Raw genomic sequence first — 15,818 nt, 5'->3', positions numbered from 1 at the left:
TGCTGGCGATGGGTTTGACGAGCTCCAGGTGAAAACTGTTGGAAATATGCCCTAGAGGCAATAATAAAAAGGATTATTATTATATTTCCTTGTTCATGATAATTATCTTTTATTCATGCTATAATTGTGTTATCTGGAAATCGTAATACATGTGTGAATACTTAGACACCAACATGTCCCTAGTAAGCCTCTAGTTGACTAGCTCGTTAATCAACAGATAGTCATGGTTTCCTGACTATGGACATTGGATGTCATTGATAACGAGATCACATCATTAGGAGAATGATGTGATGGACAAGACCCAATCCTAAACATAGCACAAGATCGTATAGTTCGTTTGCTAGAGTTTTCCAATGTCAAGTATCTTTTCCTTAGACCATGAGATCGTGTAACTCCCGGATACCGTAGAAGTGCTCTGGGTATACCAAACGTCACAACGTAACTGGGTGACTATAAAGGTATACTACGGGTATCTCCGAAAGTGTCTGTTGGGTTGACACGGATCAAGACTGGGATTTGTCACTCCGTATGACGGAGAGGTATCACTGGGCCCACTCGGTAATGCATCATCATAATGAGCTCAAAGTGACCAAGTGTCTGGTCACAGGATCATGCATTACGGTACGAGTAAAGTGACTTGCCGGTAACGAGATTGAACGAGGTATTGGGATACCGACGATCGAATCTCGGGCAAGTAACATACCGATTGACGAAGAGAATTGTATACAGGGTTGCTTGAATCCTCGACATCGTGGTTCATCCGATGAGATCATCGAGGAGCATGTGGGAGCCAACATGGGTATCCGGATCCCGCTGTTGGTTATTGACCGAAGAGCCGTCTCGGTCATGTCTACATGTCTCCCGAACCCGTAGGGTCTACACACTTAAGGTTCGGTGATGCTAGGGTTGTAGAGATATGAATATGCAGTAACCCAAAAGTTGTTCGGAGTCCCGGATGAGATCCTGGACGTCACGAGGAGTTCCGGAATGGTCCAGAGGTGAAGAATTATATATAGGAAGTGCAGTTTCGGCCATCGGGAGAGTTTCGGGGTCACCGGTATTGTACCGGGACCACCGGAAGGGTCCCGGGGGTCCACCGGGTGGGACCACCCATCCCGGAGGGCCCAATGGGCCAAAGTAGGGAAGGGAACCAGCCCATAGTGGGCTGGTGCGCCCCCTAGGCCCACCCCATGCGCCTAGGGTTGGAACCCTAGGGGTGGGGGGGGCGCCCCACCTTGCCTTGGGGGCCACTCCACCCTTGGCCGCCGGCCCCCCCTAGGAGATCCCATCTCCTAGGGCCGGCGCCCCCCCCCCTAGGGGAGCCTATATAAAGGGGGGAGGGAGGGGCAGCCAGACCTTGAGTCTTGGCGCCTCCCTCTCCCCTGCTACACCTCTCTCTCGAAGTATACGGCGAAGCCCTGCTGCTGTGACGCCCTGCATCCACCACCACGCCGTCGTGCTGCTGGATCTTCATCAACCTCCCCTTCCCCCTTGCTGGATCAAGAAGGAGGAGACGTCACACTGACCGTACGTGTGTTGAACACGGAGGTGCCGTCCGTTCGGCGCTAGGATCTCCGGTGATTTGGATCACGTTGAGTACATCTTCCTCATCCCCGTTCTTTGAACGCTTCTGCGCGTGATCTACAAAGGTATGTAGATGCAATCCGATCACTCGTTGCTAGATGAACTCCTATATGGATCTTGGTGAAACCGTAGGAAAATTTTGTTTTCTACAACGTTCCCCAACAGTGGTATCAGAGCTAGGTCTATGCGTAGTTCCTTTTGCACGAGTAGAACACAATTTGTTGTGGACGTAGATGTTGTCAACTTTCTTGCCGCTACTAGTCTTATTTTGCTTCAACGGTATTGTGGAATGAAGCGGCCCGGACCAACCTTACACGTATGCTTACGTGAGACCGGTTCCACCGACTGACATGCACTAGTTGCATAAGGTGGCTGGCGGGTGTCTGTCTCTCCCACTTTAGTTGGAGCGGATTTGATGAAAAGGGTCCTTATGAAGGGTAAATAGGAGTTGACAAATCACGTTGTGGCTTTCACGTAGGTAAGAAAACGTTCTTGCTAGAACCCTTTTCAGCCACGTAAAACTTGCAACAACAATTAGAGGACGTCTAACTTGTTTTTGCAGCAAGTGCTTTGTGATATGATATGGCCAAAGTTGTGATGAATGATGAATGATATATATGTGATGTATGAGATGTTCATGCTATTGTAATAGGAATCACGACTTGCATGTCGATGAGTATGACAACCGGCAGGAGCCATAGGAGTTGTCTTTATTTTTTGTATGACCTGCGTGTCATTGAGAAACGCCATGTAAATTACTTTACTTTATTGCTAAACATGTTAGCCATAGTAGTAGAAGTAATAGTTGGCGAGCAACTTTATGGAGACACGATGATGGAGATCATGGTGTCATGCTGGTGACAAGATGATCATGGAGCCCCAAGATGGAGATCAAAGGAGCTATGTGATATTGGCCATATCATGTCACTTTTATTATTTGATTGCATGTGATGTTTATCATGTTTCTGCATCTTGTTTACTTAGAACGACGGTAGTAAATAAGATGATCCCTCATAATAATTTCAAGAAAGTGTTCCCCCTAACTGTGCACCGTTGCGACAGTTCGTTGTTTCGAAGCACCACGTAATGATCGGGTGTTAGATTCCAACGTTCACATGCAATGGGTGTAAGACAGATTTACACATGCAAACACTTAGGTTGACTTGACGAGCCTAGCATGTACAGACATGGCCTCGGAACACAGAAGACCGAAAGGTCGAGCATGAGTCGTATAGAAGATACGATCAACATGAAGATGTTCACCGATGTTGACTGGTCCGTCTCACGTGATGATCGGACACGGCCTAGTTAACTCGGATCATGTTATACTTAGATTACTGGAGGGATGTCTATCTAAGTGGGAGTTCATTGAATAATTTGATTAGATGAACTTAATTATCATGAACTTAGTCTAAAATCTTTATAATATGTCTTGTAGATCAAATGGCCAACGTTGTCCTCAACTTCAACGCGTTCCTAGAGAAAACCAAGCTGAAAGACGATGGCAGCAACTATACGGACTGGGTCCGGAACCTGAGGATCATCCTCATAGCTGCCAAGAAAGATTATATGCTACAAGCACCGCTAGGTGACGCACCAGTTCTCCCTGCAGAACAAGACGTTATGAACGCTTGGCAGGCACGTACCGATGACTACTCCCTCGTTCAGTGCGGCATGCTTTACAGCTTAGAGCCGGGGCTCCAAAAGCGTTTTGAGAGACACGGAGCATATGAGATGTTCGAAGAGCTGAAAATGGTTTTCCAAGCTCATGCCCGGGTCGAGAGATATCAAGTCTCTGACAAGTTCTTCAGCTGTAAGATGGAGGAAAACAGTTCTGTCAGTGAGCACATACTCACTATGTCTGGGTTGCATAACCGCTTGACTCAGCTGGGAGTTAATCTCCCGGATGACGCGGTCATTGACAGAATCCTTCAGTCGCTTCCACCGAGCTACAAGAGCTTTGTGATGAACTTCAATATGCAGGGGATGGAAAAGACCATTCCTGAAGTATTTGCAATGCTGAAATCAGCAGAGGTAGAAGTCAAAAAGGAACATCAAGTGTTGATGGTGAATAAAACCACTAAGTTCAAGAAGGGCAAGGGTAAGAAGGCCTTCAAGAAGGACGGCAAGGGAGTTGCCGCGCCCGGCAAGCAAGCTGCCGGGAAGAAGCCAAAGAATGGACCCAAGCCCGAGACTGAGTGCTTTTATTGCAAGGGAAGTGGTCACTGGAAGCGGAAATGCCCCAAATACTTAGCGGACAAGAAGGCCGGCATCACGAAAGGTATATGTGATATACATGTAATTGATGTGTACCTTACCAGTACTCGTAGTAGCTCCTGGTTATTTGATACCGGTGCGGTTGCTCACATTTGTAACTCAAAACAGGAGCTGCGGAATAAGCGGAGACTGGCGAAGGACGAGGTGACGATGCGCGTCGGGAATGGTTCCAAGGTCAATGTGATCGCCGTCGGCACGCTACCTCTACATTTACCTTCGGGATTAGTTTTAAACCTTAATAATTGTTATTTAGTGCCAGCTTTGAGCATGAACATTGTATCAGGATCTCGTTTAATTCGAGATGGCTACTCATTTAAATCCGAGAATAATGGTTGTTCTATTTATATGAGAGATATGTTTTATGGTCATGCTCCGATGGTGAATGGTTTATTCTTAATGAATCTCGAGCGTAATGCTACACATGTTCATAGTGTGAGTACCAAAAGATGTAAGATTGATAATGATAGTCCCACATACTTGTGGCACTGCCGCCTTGGTCACATAGGTGTCAAACGCATGAAGAAGCTCCATACTGATGGACTTTTAGAGTCTCTTCATTACGAATCATTTGACACGTGCGAACCATGCCTCATGGGTAAAATGACCAAGACTCCGTTCTCAGGAACAATGGAGCGAGCAACCAACTTATTGGAAATCATACATACTGATGTGTGCGGTCCAATGAGTGTTGAGGCTCGCGGTGGCTATCGTTATGTTCTCACCCTCACTGATGACTTGGAGTAGATATGGGTATGTCTACTTAATGAAACACAAGTCTGAGACCTTTGAAAAGTTCAAGGAATTTCAGAGTGAGGTTGAGAATCAACGTGACAGGAAAATCAAGTTCCTGCGATCAGATCGTGGAGGAGAATACTTGAGTCACGAGTTTGGCACACACTTAAGAAAATGTGGAATAGTTTCACAACTCAAGCCGCCTGGAACACCTCAGCGTAATGGTGTGTCCGAACGCCGTAATCGCACTCTATTAGATATGGCGCGATCTATGATGTCTCTTACCGATTTACCGCTATCCTTTTGGGGCTATGCTTTAGAGACTGCCGCATTCACTTTAACTAGGGCTCCGTCGAAATCCTTGAGACGACACCGTATGAATTATGGTTTGGGAAGAAACCTAAGCTGTCGTTTCTAAAAGTTTGGGGATGCGATGCTTATGTCAAGAAACTTCAACCTGAAAAGCTCGAACCCAAGTCGGAAAAATGTGCCTTCATAGGATACCCTAAATAAACTATTGGGTATACCTTCTACCTCAGATCCGAAGGCAAGATCTTTGTTGCCAAGAATGGATCCTTTCTAGAGAAGGAGTTTCTCTCGAAAGAAGTAAGTGGGAGGAAAGTAGAACTTGATGAAGTATTACCTCTTGAACCGGAAAATGGCGCAACTCAAGAAAATGTTCCTGAGGTGCCTGCACCGACTAGAAAGGAAGTTAATGATGATGATCAAGATACTTCTGATCAAGCTCCTACTGAAATTTGAAGGTCCACATGGACATGTTCCGCACCAGATTGGTACGGCAACCCTGTCTTGGAAATCATGTTGTTAGACAACGGTGAACCTTCGAACTATGAAGAAGCGATGGCGGGCCCGGATTCCGACAAATGGCTGGAAGCCATGAAATCCGAGATAGGATCCATGTATGAAAATGAAGTATGGACTTTGACTGACTTGCCCATAGAGCGGCGAGCCATAGAAAATAAATGGATCTTTAAGAAGAAGACAGACGCGGATGGTAATGTGACCATCTATAAAGCTCGGCTTGTCGCTAAGGGTTATCGACAAGTTCAAGGGGTTGACTATGATGAGACTTTCTCACCGGTAGCGAAGCTAAAGTCCGTCCGAATCATGTTAGCAATTGCCGCATTCTATGATTATGAGATATGGCAAATGGACGTCAAAACGACATTCCTTAATGGTTTCCTTAAGGAAAAATTGTATATGATGCAGCCGGAAGGTTTTGTCGATCCTAAGTATGCTGACAAGATGTGCAAGCTCCAACGCTCGATTTATGGGCTGGTGCAAGCATCTCGGAGTTGGAACATTCGCTTTGATGAGATGATCAAAGCGTTTGGGTTTATGCAGACTTATGGAGAAGCCTGTGTTTACAAGAAAGTGAGTGGGAGCTCTGTAGCATTTCTCATATTATATGTAGATGACATACTTTTGATGAGAAATGATATAGAACTCTTAGACAGCATTAAGGCCTACTTGAATAAGAGTTTTTCAATGAAGGACCTTGGAGAAGCTGCATATATATTAGGCATCAAGATCTATAGAGATAGATCAAGACGCCTCATAGGTCTTTCACAAAGCACATACCTTGATAAGATATTGAAGAAATTCAATATGGATCAGTCTAAGAAGGGGTTCTTACCTGTGTTACAAGGTGTGAAATTGAGCTCAGCTCAATATCCGACCACGGCAGAAGATATAGAAGAGATGAGTGTCATCCCCTATGCCTCAGCCATAGGTTCTATTATGTATGCCATGCTGTGTACCAGACCTGATGTAAACCTTGTCGTAAGTTTGGTAGGAAGGTACCAAAGTAATCCCGGCAAGGAACACTGGACAGCGGTCAAGAATATCCTGAAGTACCTGAAAAGGACTAAGGAAATGTTTCTCGTTTATGGAGGTGACGAAGAGCTCGTCGTAAAGGGTTACGTCGACGCTAGCTTCGACACAGATCTGGATGACTCTAAGTCACAAACCGGATACGTGTATATTTTGAATGGTGGGGCAGTAAGCTGGTGCAGTTGCAAGCAGAGCGTCGTGGCGGGATCTACATGTGAAGCGGAGTACATGGCAGCCTCGGAGGCAGCGCATGAAGCAATTTGGGTGAAGGAGTTCATCACCGACCTAGGAGTCATACCCAATGCGTCGGGGCCAATCAAACTCTTCTGTGACAACACTGGAGCTATTGCACTTGCCAAGGAGCCCAGGTTTCACAAGAAGACCAGGCACATCAAGCGTCGCTTCAACTCCATTCGTGAAAATGTTCAAGATGGAGACATAGATTTTTGTAAAGTACATACGGACCTGAATGTAGCAGATCCGTTGACTAAACCTCTCCCTAGAGCAAAACATGATCAACACCAAAATTCCATGGGTGTTCGATTCATCACAATGTAACTAGATTATTGACTCTAGTGCAAGTGGGAGACTGTTGGAAATATGCCCTAGAGGCAATAATAAAAAGGATTATTATTATATTTCCTTGTTCATGATAATTGTCTTTTATTCATGTTATAATTGTGTTATCCGGAAATTGTAATACATGTGTGAATACTTAGACACCAACATGTCCCTAGTAAGCCTCTAGTTGACTAGCTCGTTGATCAACAGATAGTCATGGTTTCCTGACTATGGACATTGGATGTCATTGATAACGAGATCACATCATTAGGAGAATGATGTGATGGGCAAGACCCAATCCTAAACATAGCACAAGATCGTATAGTTCGTTTGCTAGAGTTTTCCAATGTCAAGTATCTTTTCCTTAGACCATGAGATCGTGTAACTCCCGGATACCGTAGAAGTGCTCTGGGTATACCAAACGTCACAACGTAACTGGGTGACTATAAAGGTATACTACGGGTATCTCCGAAAGTGTCTGTTGGGTTGACACGGATCAAGACTGGGATTTGTCACTCCGTATGACGGAGAGGTATCACTAGGCCCACTCGGTAATGCATCATCATAATGAGCTCAAAGTGACCAAGTGTCTGGTCACGGGATCATGCATTATGGTACGAGTAAAGTGACTTGCCGGTAACAAGATTGAACGAGGTATTGGGATACCGACGATCGAATCTCGGGCAAGTAACATACCGATTGACGAAGGGAATTGTATACGGGGTTGCTTGAATCCTCGACATCGTGGTTCATCCGATGAGATCATCGAGGAGCATGTGGGATCCAACATGGGTATCCGGATCCCGCTGTTTGTTACTGACCGGAGAGCCGTCTCGGTCATGTCTACATGTCTCCCGAACCCGTAGGGTCTACACACTTAAGGTTCGGTGACGCTAGGGTTGTAGAGATATGAATATGCAGTAACCCTAAAGTTGTTCGGAGTCCCGGATGAGATCCTGGACGTCACGAGGAGTTCCGGAATGGTCCGGAGGTGAAGAATTATATATAGGAAGTGCAGTTTCGGCCATCGGGAGAGTTTCGGGGTCACCGGTATTGTACCGGGACCACCGGAAGGGTCCCGGGGGTCCACCGGGTGGGACCACCCATCCCGGAGGGCCCCATGGGCCAAAGTGGGGAAGGGAACCAGCCCATAGTGGGCTGGTGCGCCCCCCTAGGCCCACCCTATGCGCCTAGGGTTGGAACCCTAGGGGTGGGGGGGCCCACCTTGCCTTGGGGGCCACTCCACCCTTGGCCGCGGCCCCCCCTAGGAGATCCCATCTCCTAGGGCCGCCCCCCCCTAGGGGAGCCTATATAAAGGGGGGAGGGAGGGGGCAGCCAGACCTTGAGTCTTGGTGCCTCCCTCTCCCCTGCTACACCTCTCTCTCTCGCAGTATACGGCGAAGCCCTGCTGCTGTGACGCCCTGCATCCACCACCACGCCGTCGTGCTGCTGGATCTTCATCAACCTCTCCTTCCCCCTTGCTGGATCAAGAAGGAGGAGACGTCAGGCTGACCGTACGTGTGTTGAACACGGAGGTGCCGTCCGTTCGGCGCTAGGATCTCCGGTGATTTGGATCACGTTGAGTACGTCTTCCTCATCCCCGTTCTTTGAACGCTTCCGCGCATGATCTACAAAGGTATGTAGATGCAATCCGATCACTCGTTGCTAGATGAACTCCTAGATGGATCTTGGTGAAACCGTAGGAAAATTTTGTTTTCTGCAACGTTCCCCAACAAAAACCATAGTTGATGCCAGCATCGGCGGTCTCCTAGGACGTCGTTCTTTCCTTGGAGGTGGCATCGTGGAGCCCCTTCACCTCCCGCATCTTCTCAGTCTCAGATTCTTTGGGTGAAAACCCAAGCTTCGCCCTTGGTCGAAGCGGACGATGGCGATGGTCCCCATTGCTTCCCTCTTGGAGGCTACGCCTTGGAGGTTTGGTCTCGTCAGTTGGTGGTGGATCATGTGGCTTGGTTAGCTTTGTCGTCTGCTAGGCGAGTGTGTGGCCTCGGGGCCGGCGTGGAAGTCGGAGCAACGACTCTGGAAGTCTCCTCCACATGGTGTTGATTTTGGTCGCTTGGGCGGCAATGTTTTCGACTAGGCTAGTTCGTGGCCTCGGGGCCAGTGTGGAAGTCAGAGCAGCGGCTCCGGAGATCTCCTATGCGAGGGTGTTGCCTTTGGTTGCTTAGGCGACAGAGCCATTGAAATTGGGTCGCGGTCTTAGGTTGGTGTGGATGTCGGAGTGGCAACTGTGTTAGGTTGTTGGGTGTCGTCTGTTATCATCTCGGTGGCGGTGTTGTTGGGTCGGTTGGGTGTTAGTTTGTTATTAGGGTCTTCTGTGTAAGTTACTACACCGCTTTGATTAAAATGCAGTATTGGGTCCTTTTGGACCATCCTTTGTTAAAAAACATGGTTGATGGATCTATGAGTCTTTAAATCCAATTTCACACTTGAAGTCAACTATCCAAAAATTAGAAAGTTCATGACTATTTGGATCCAAAGAGATTCTGAAAATTAGTTCAAATATTTCGATTTTCTGAGGATATTATTCGTGTTGTGAAGCCTTTCAATCCCTCGGTTAAAGGAAAGGAAGGACAATGATACTTTATAGGCTACTTTGATGTTTTGATAGGGCTATCTGCTAGAAGGTATACAGCTGAGGGGTTAATGATATAACTATTGTGTCAGATACAAAAGGTAAATAATCCAGTGGATGTAGAGGATTTTCGTACTATCAGTCTTCTTTATTAGATTTATAAAATCTTCTCAAAGTGTCCAGCGAACCGCTGAAGGCCATTGTTGTATGATATGATTCTCCTACTCACGGTGCTTTCATTCCTGGTCGTTTGATCATAGATACTGCTCATTTTTGTGTTCAAGTATGTGCACTCCATGAGCACTCCGATGGATTTGACGAAAGACTATGAATGAGTGGATTGGACCTTCTTGACAGTTATGCTTCCGCCTCTGGGATTCTCATCTATTTGGACTAGTTGGATTATGACTTGTGGACCTATTATTACATATTCTATATGCTTCAATGGACAATGAATGACGTCCTTTTCCCAACCCAAGGCCTCCGACAAGGCGATCCCCTATTGTCTTATTCATTTCTTTTGATGGTTGACGCACTCTCTGTTCTTTTGATCGATGCCATTTATAGGAGAGCGTTCCAGGAGTTTGGCATGGGTAGGCAAGCACTGGGGATGTCATGTTTGCTTTTTGCTGATGATTGTATGATGTTATTTCAAGTGAATATTGACCGGTCTTTGAGTATTAATAATTTTTTCGTTTGAGTGTGAGAGGGAACATGTTAGCAGCTGAACACATCTGAGTGTTCCCTTATGTTTGATAAGAAGTGTGGTATTGAGAAGCTTCTGCTATAGAAACTATGGAGGTGGTTTCATAAAGTTTTGAGGATGCAAATTTGGTACTCCGACTCTAAGAAAGGCGTACGGAAGTCCAGGTTTTGGTCTGCGGGAGGATAAACTGTAAAGTGTCTACGAGATTGGGCTGAAAAAATATACTCCCTCCGTTCCTTGATATAAGGTGTATAGATTTTTGAGAAAAACTCCGAAATATAAGGTGTATTGCGTTGCACCACTCGTTTGGATTTTATTTTTTTAGGGATTTGATTACATTTCCTTATAGCAAGCAAGCTCCTCTATTTTATCATATCAATTAAACGGGCTAAAGAGATTTTGATTAAGTCTATTATACAAGCATTGCCTACATATTCCATGGGGGTTTCAAATTCCACGTTGGTTTGCGTGATGATTTAACTCATATTGTTTGGGACTTCTAGTAAGGAACGAAGGAAAATGCATTGGTTGACGCGGGAAAAAAACTATTACACTAGGGGCATGGAGGCATGTGCTTTCGTGATCTCCATTTATTTTACATGCTCTTTTGGCCAAGCAAGCTTGAGATTGTTGGAAAACGGCGAATTGCCTTTGTGATAGACCTCTAAATGCACGTCATCTTCGATTCTAGTTTTGTTTATTCCCAAAGAGAAACAGAGATATGTATTGTCACATTGTATTTGAAGCTCCAAGCTCCCTAACCAGGCCTGCAATTTTGATGTTTCTATATCGTCTAAGAGAATGTCAGTGCAACAACAAGTTGCTAACTGCCATTTGTTCTTCGGACGCCTCATCACCATGGCCGGATCTGATTTTCTGGGACTTGAGACCATCAAATTCTGAAAGCTTGATTCAGTTTTCTGGAAGTTGAGCCGAACAATTTTGGAAAGCCTGCTAAGTTTTTTTCTAAAGTTGAGTCCATCAGTTATCCAATTCGGTATTCTGAAAGTTATGATAAAACTGACATGTCAAAAACTCAAAACTTCATTAATCCACCTTTTTACCGAAAATTATGATATACATCGTCTTTGAACCTATCTTATTGGCCGGGGAGAAAGAGATCTGTACATGACATGTTATCCGAAGCTCTCTAGACCTGTAAATTTTGATGTATCTTCTATGTCATCTACTCAACCGCAAAGGCCATCGCCGGCGGCGGGTCATCCCTTGGGCGTCGCCGTCGGCGGCTGCGGGTAGGGGTCCGTCCAGCACATGTCCTCCGCCACCGCCTCCTTCCACCTCTTGTTGAATATCTGCAGCTCCTTATACGATCGCAGCCGCACTGCGTACCTGTCCGCCGACGTCGCCGACGACGCCTTCGCCTTCGGCGCCGGCCCCTTGCCGCCGCCGTCATCGCCGAGCGTGGGGATGCCGCGGTGGAGGACGTACTCGCTGTCGACGATGCCGACGTTCGCGCTCCGGTCGCCCTGTGCGCAGTACCCGAGCTTGAAGTCGAGCCCCCAGGCGAAGACGAGGTCGTTCTGGATCATCCGCCACGCGCACCGCCACGCCGCGCGCGAGAACACCGGCACCATCATCTCCACCCACCCCGTGCACGGCGGCCCCGTGCTGTTGCCGTAGCACCTCCCGCCCCCGGCCGTCTTGTAGAACCGCCGGTGCACCGTCCCGCCGCGGCGCGAGCGGGCCGTGAGCCGGTGGTGGATCTGCGACCGGTGGTCCAGCGCCGGCTGCGAGATCTCCAGCCCCTCCTTCCTGACGATCCTGAGGTACCTCATGGGGTCGAAGCCGTCCACCTCGATGTCCTCGTCCCAGAGGAAGATGTAGTCGTAGTCGGCGACGAGGTCCGGGTGCAGGAACCGCTTGCCGAACCACCACTTGGTCTGGTCCACCGCCGCCACGTGCACCGCGCGGCGCGACCACGGCAGGTCGCTCCACCCGTCCACCGCGCCGTCGTAGTGGAACAGCATCACCGCGAAGTTCGCCGCCGGGAACTGCACGACCATGATCACGGCGAACAGTTAAGCATCGAGAATTAAGCTGATCAGGAAAACTGAGTGATCGTGCATGCATGGCGCGCACCTTGGAGACGAGCTTGTCGACGACGGCCTTCTGCTTGATGCCTACGGGGATCGCCAGGAGGCTCTTCGCCGGCCGGCCGGCGGCGACCCCCTTCCGCCCAGGGTTGCCGCCCAGCGACTCGAACTCAAAGTTGGACTTGTCCTGCACGATGCCCCTCGGCAGCGCCTCGCTGCCCGGAGCCCTGCACTGGTTCTGCAAGCAACAGTTGTTCAGCAGGTGTTCTGAAACTGAAAACAATGTGTCTCTGACTGACTGACCTCGCAGATGTCAGGGGCTTCTTCCACCGGCGGCGTCGTTTGCTCCACCGGCGTCGTCGCCTGTTCCACCGGCGGCGTCGTTTGCTCCACCGGCGGCGTCGCCTGTTCTTCTTCCACCGGCGTCGTCGTTTGTTCCACCGGGGGCGTCGCCTGTTCCACTGATGGCGTCTCAGCCACGTCGCTCGTGACGCGCAGATCGCTGGCCGGAGGCAGGGGCCTGAACGAGTCCTCGTTAGCGGCCAGCTCTCGTGGCTGCACCTGCAGTATCGACAGGTTCTGCAGGGGAACAACCGAGCAGGTCAGGCGTGACACTTCTGCAGCATCGCGGCGCCTCATTCGTGTGACGCGAAATGTGATCACCATCAACATGTCATGTTCAGTTATCTACAATACACAGCAAACAGCACGCACCTCCTTGTGATGGAGCGTGACGATGGCGCCGGCGACGAACACCAGCGCCAGGAAGACGAGCGCGGCCGGCGGCACCACGCCGGAGAACCGCTTCGCGTCGCCGGGCGCCGGACCCTGCGGGTGTGGGGACGAGCCGTCAGAACCAGCAGCGAGCGAGCGCATCATCATACATGTGTCAGGGTTTCAGGGAGGGCAGAGGCAGGATTGAACGAGGTAAAGCAATGTGAACTTCGCTCGGATTAACCAAGCCGGCCTTGATCGGGAAGCAAAGAGACGGAGGTTTACGCGGCGGAGGGGAAACCCAAGGGAGGACGGTGAAGCAATGCCAAGGCGCGCCCTGAAATCTACTGCAAGTGTGGCCCCCAAGCAAAGAAACCTTCACCGGGGTTAAGAACTCTGCAACAGCAGCAATCAACCTCTGTGGCACTCCAAGAAAAAACAACTGAAAAAACAGCAAAACGTGCGCGGGGAGATAAAAAAATTCAGAGAGAATTTTGCTGTTCCAGTCCAGTTAACACGGCCACAGCCTACGAAATGGAAAGAGATTTCAAATTATGGATTCACATGCAATGCATCAGAGCTAATAAAATGGAACCAAAATTCTAAAATTTCAAATTATGGAACCAGAGTAACCCCTGTCTGAATTCTGATTCACTCGAGCCTCGCAAGCAGAGCACCTGCCATAGCTACAGAATTTTATAAAAATGGAAAGCGCGTCGCCGGAGAATTGCCGGAGCGCCGGCCTGGCTGCTGAAATTCCTCGCGAGAAAGGCGATAAAACACCCTACAAAAGTTTCTTCCGGGAATTCCAAAAATCCGATCTTGAACGCAATTCAGTGAATCCCAAGCAAGCAGACGACACAAAAATTCTCCGTGGATCATCATCACCTCGTCACGGGCAGTTCTGCGGGCGGATTCCGGCAAAAGAATTCAGCGGCGGGAACCCACGAGCTCGGAGAGATTCGATTTTCTGAACCGCCGTCCGTGCACTGAATGAACCCAACGACTCGGCAAAAAGGCGGCGGAGAGCAGCGCGAATTCAGGGGGGAAGCGTTACGCATCTCCTCCCAGGAAAAAAAAAAGCACCGAAACGTAACGGAACTCCATCCACGTCGCCTGGAACTGGAATGGATAAAGCTCCAACTCCGGCGGGGAATTACGACCGGAGAAAAAAACAGAGGAGATCAAGAACGGCTTACCATGGCGATCTTCTCACGAGTCCGTCGGGGGCTTGCTCCAGCCGCCGGCGACCATTGACGGGGCCGAGCTCGTGATCGGAGGCGAGCGGGGAGCGGCGGGAATCGGCGGCGCGAGGAAGAAGAACTGAACAAGTCGGAAGTGGAGACGAAGGGGGAGGAGAAGTTGGGAGGGAGATGGAAGAGAGGAGTAATGGTAATGGAGGGATATTTTTAATGCTTTCGCCCCTCATGAATCATAGCCTTCGGTTCCGTTTCTGGGCGGTATTGCGTCCTTGCGAATATACCCCTGATATTTTATTTATTTGGAGATAGATCCCTAAAAAGGGTTTAAGGATTCCCATGATCATGGTTTATTGGTCCTTACTATTCATTATTTTGGGTTAAAAGGAGATGTAATGAGGTGTCAAGTTATTATGTATTGGGGTATAAAAACACCTCATCATTAGGCGTGGCATCGCGGCGACGTGTACACGCATTGTGTATATATCTCTCTAGATTATTAAAAGACATCGACTTGAATATACTAGTTTACATGATAGTACTCTAAACATCAGCCAACTCATCAATCATTGCTGAGATGGCTGGTTTAGCTTCTTGTCAAACATGTAATGTATTGAACACCTACAACTGCAATACACCTCTTCTTCACTGTTATGCATTCAAGGTATAAAGGTCATAGACATTATGGGTCTTCTAAACACATGATAATAGTTAGCAAAGTGGACTTGCTCCAAACTAATATCGTGCGGAATCTATATTTAGATATATATACATGCTTCCCTAAAAAAAGATATACACAAATGTGTATTTTTGTATATTTAGACATATATAAACACATGTTCAAAAAAAGGCACATATAAACACTTCACTAATATATATATATATATATATATATATATATATATATATATATATATATATATATATATATATATATATATCTGTGTGTGTGTGTGTGTGTGTGTGTGTGTGTGGAATGGTGTCTGCTAAAAACGGTGAAATCTAAGGGCTTGCGCCGAAAGATGCTGGAATAATACTTGTGGAAGTCAAGATTGATGACCATACGTCACAAGAGGGGGGACTTGCCTTTTCGGTGTCCACCCACCAGCTAAGCTAAAAAATGTGCTCATTTATTTTTGTCGATTTCCCCTACTAATATTTTTCTTTGGGAGAAAATTATTCTACTGCTTCAATGACTACAAGCAGAAAATAATCACCATTCGTCGTATTAAAAAAGTTTTTTTCTTTGCGAAAACTAGGAAAAAAGATTTCGTCATCATGTAATTTCTAGTGATAGAGCGAGGGATACGGTGGCTGAATGGCATTCGGCGGAGCTGATAAAATTCACCCGCTACGAGACGATATGCGGCGGAGGGAATGAATGAACAGGAGCCGCCGTGTCTGATAAGTGGGGCCAGATGAAGTTTGTTTGAGCCGGTTCGCGTGTACCCCACGAGGGGCTTTCAAACACGTGGGGGCCATTGTTCATTTCGCACGCTGCGCATGAAAAATCTTCACTGCATATGTATCCTAGCGTGCTCGGG

The 15,818-nt window shown here is 47.8% G+C and overlaps 1 protein-coding gene across 2 annotated transcripts; it reads right to left on the bottom strand.

Annotated features, from left to right (window-relative positions):
- Positions 1-11,350: 11,350 nt before the first annotated feature.
- On the bottom strand, positions 11,351-14,494 carry LOC123063093 (uncharacterized). Of its 2 annotated transcripts, XM_044486832.1 has the most exons (5): positions 14,275-14,494; positions 13,076-13,189; positions 12,665-12,940; positions 12,408-12,599; positions 11,351-12,319 (listed from the first exon to the last, which is right to left on the bottom strand). In XM_044486832.1, the coding sequence occupies exons 1-5, from the start codon at positions 14,275-14,277 to the stop codon at positions 11,528-11,530; spliced, it is 1,377 nt and encodes a 458-aa protein (XP_044342767.1). In that variant the 5' UTR covers positions 14,278-14,494; the 3' UTR covers positions 11,351-11,527. The 2 variants fall into 2 exon arrangements, with proteins under 2 accessions (XP_044342767.1, XP_044342765.1); XM_044486830.1 differs by lacking the exon at positions 14,275-14,494 and having other exon boundaries at positions 13,076-14,217.
- Between the last annotated feature and the right edge of the window lie 1,324 nt (positions 14,495-15,818).

This window comes from Triticum aestivum, chromosome 3A, assembly GCF_018294505.1.
Source record: "Triticum aestivum cultivar Chinese Spring chromosome 3A, IWGSC CS RefSeq v2.1, whole genome shotgun sequence".
Classification (NCBI taxonomy): Eukaryota; Viridiplantae; Streptophyta; class Magnoliopsida; order Poales; family Poaceae; genus Triticum; species Triticum aestivum.
Note: the sequence above shows the minus strand (reverse complement) of the source record. Positions and strands in the feature narration are given on the sequence as shown.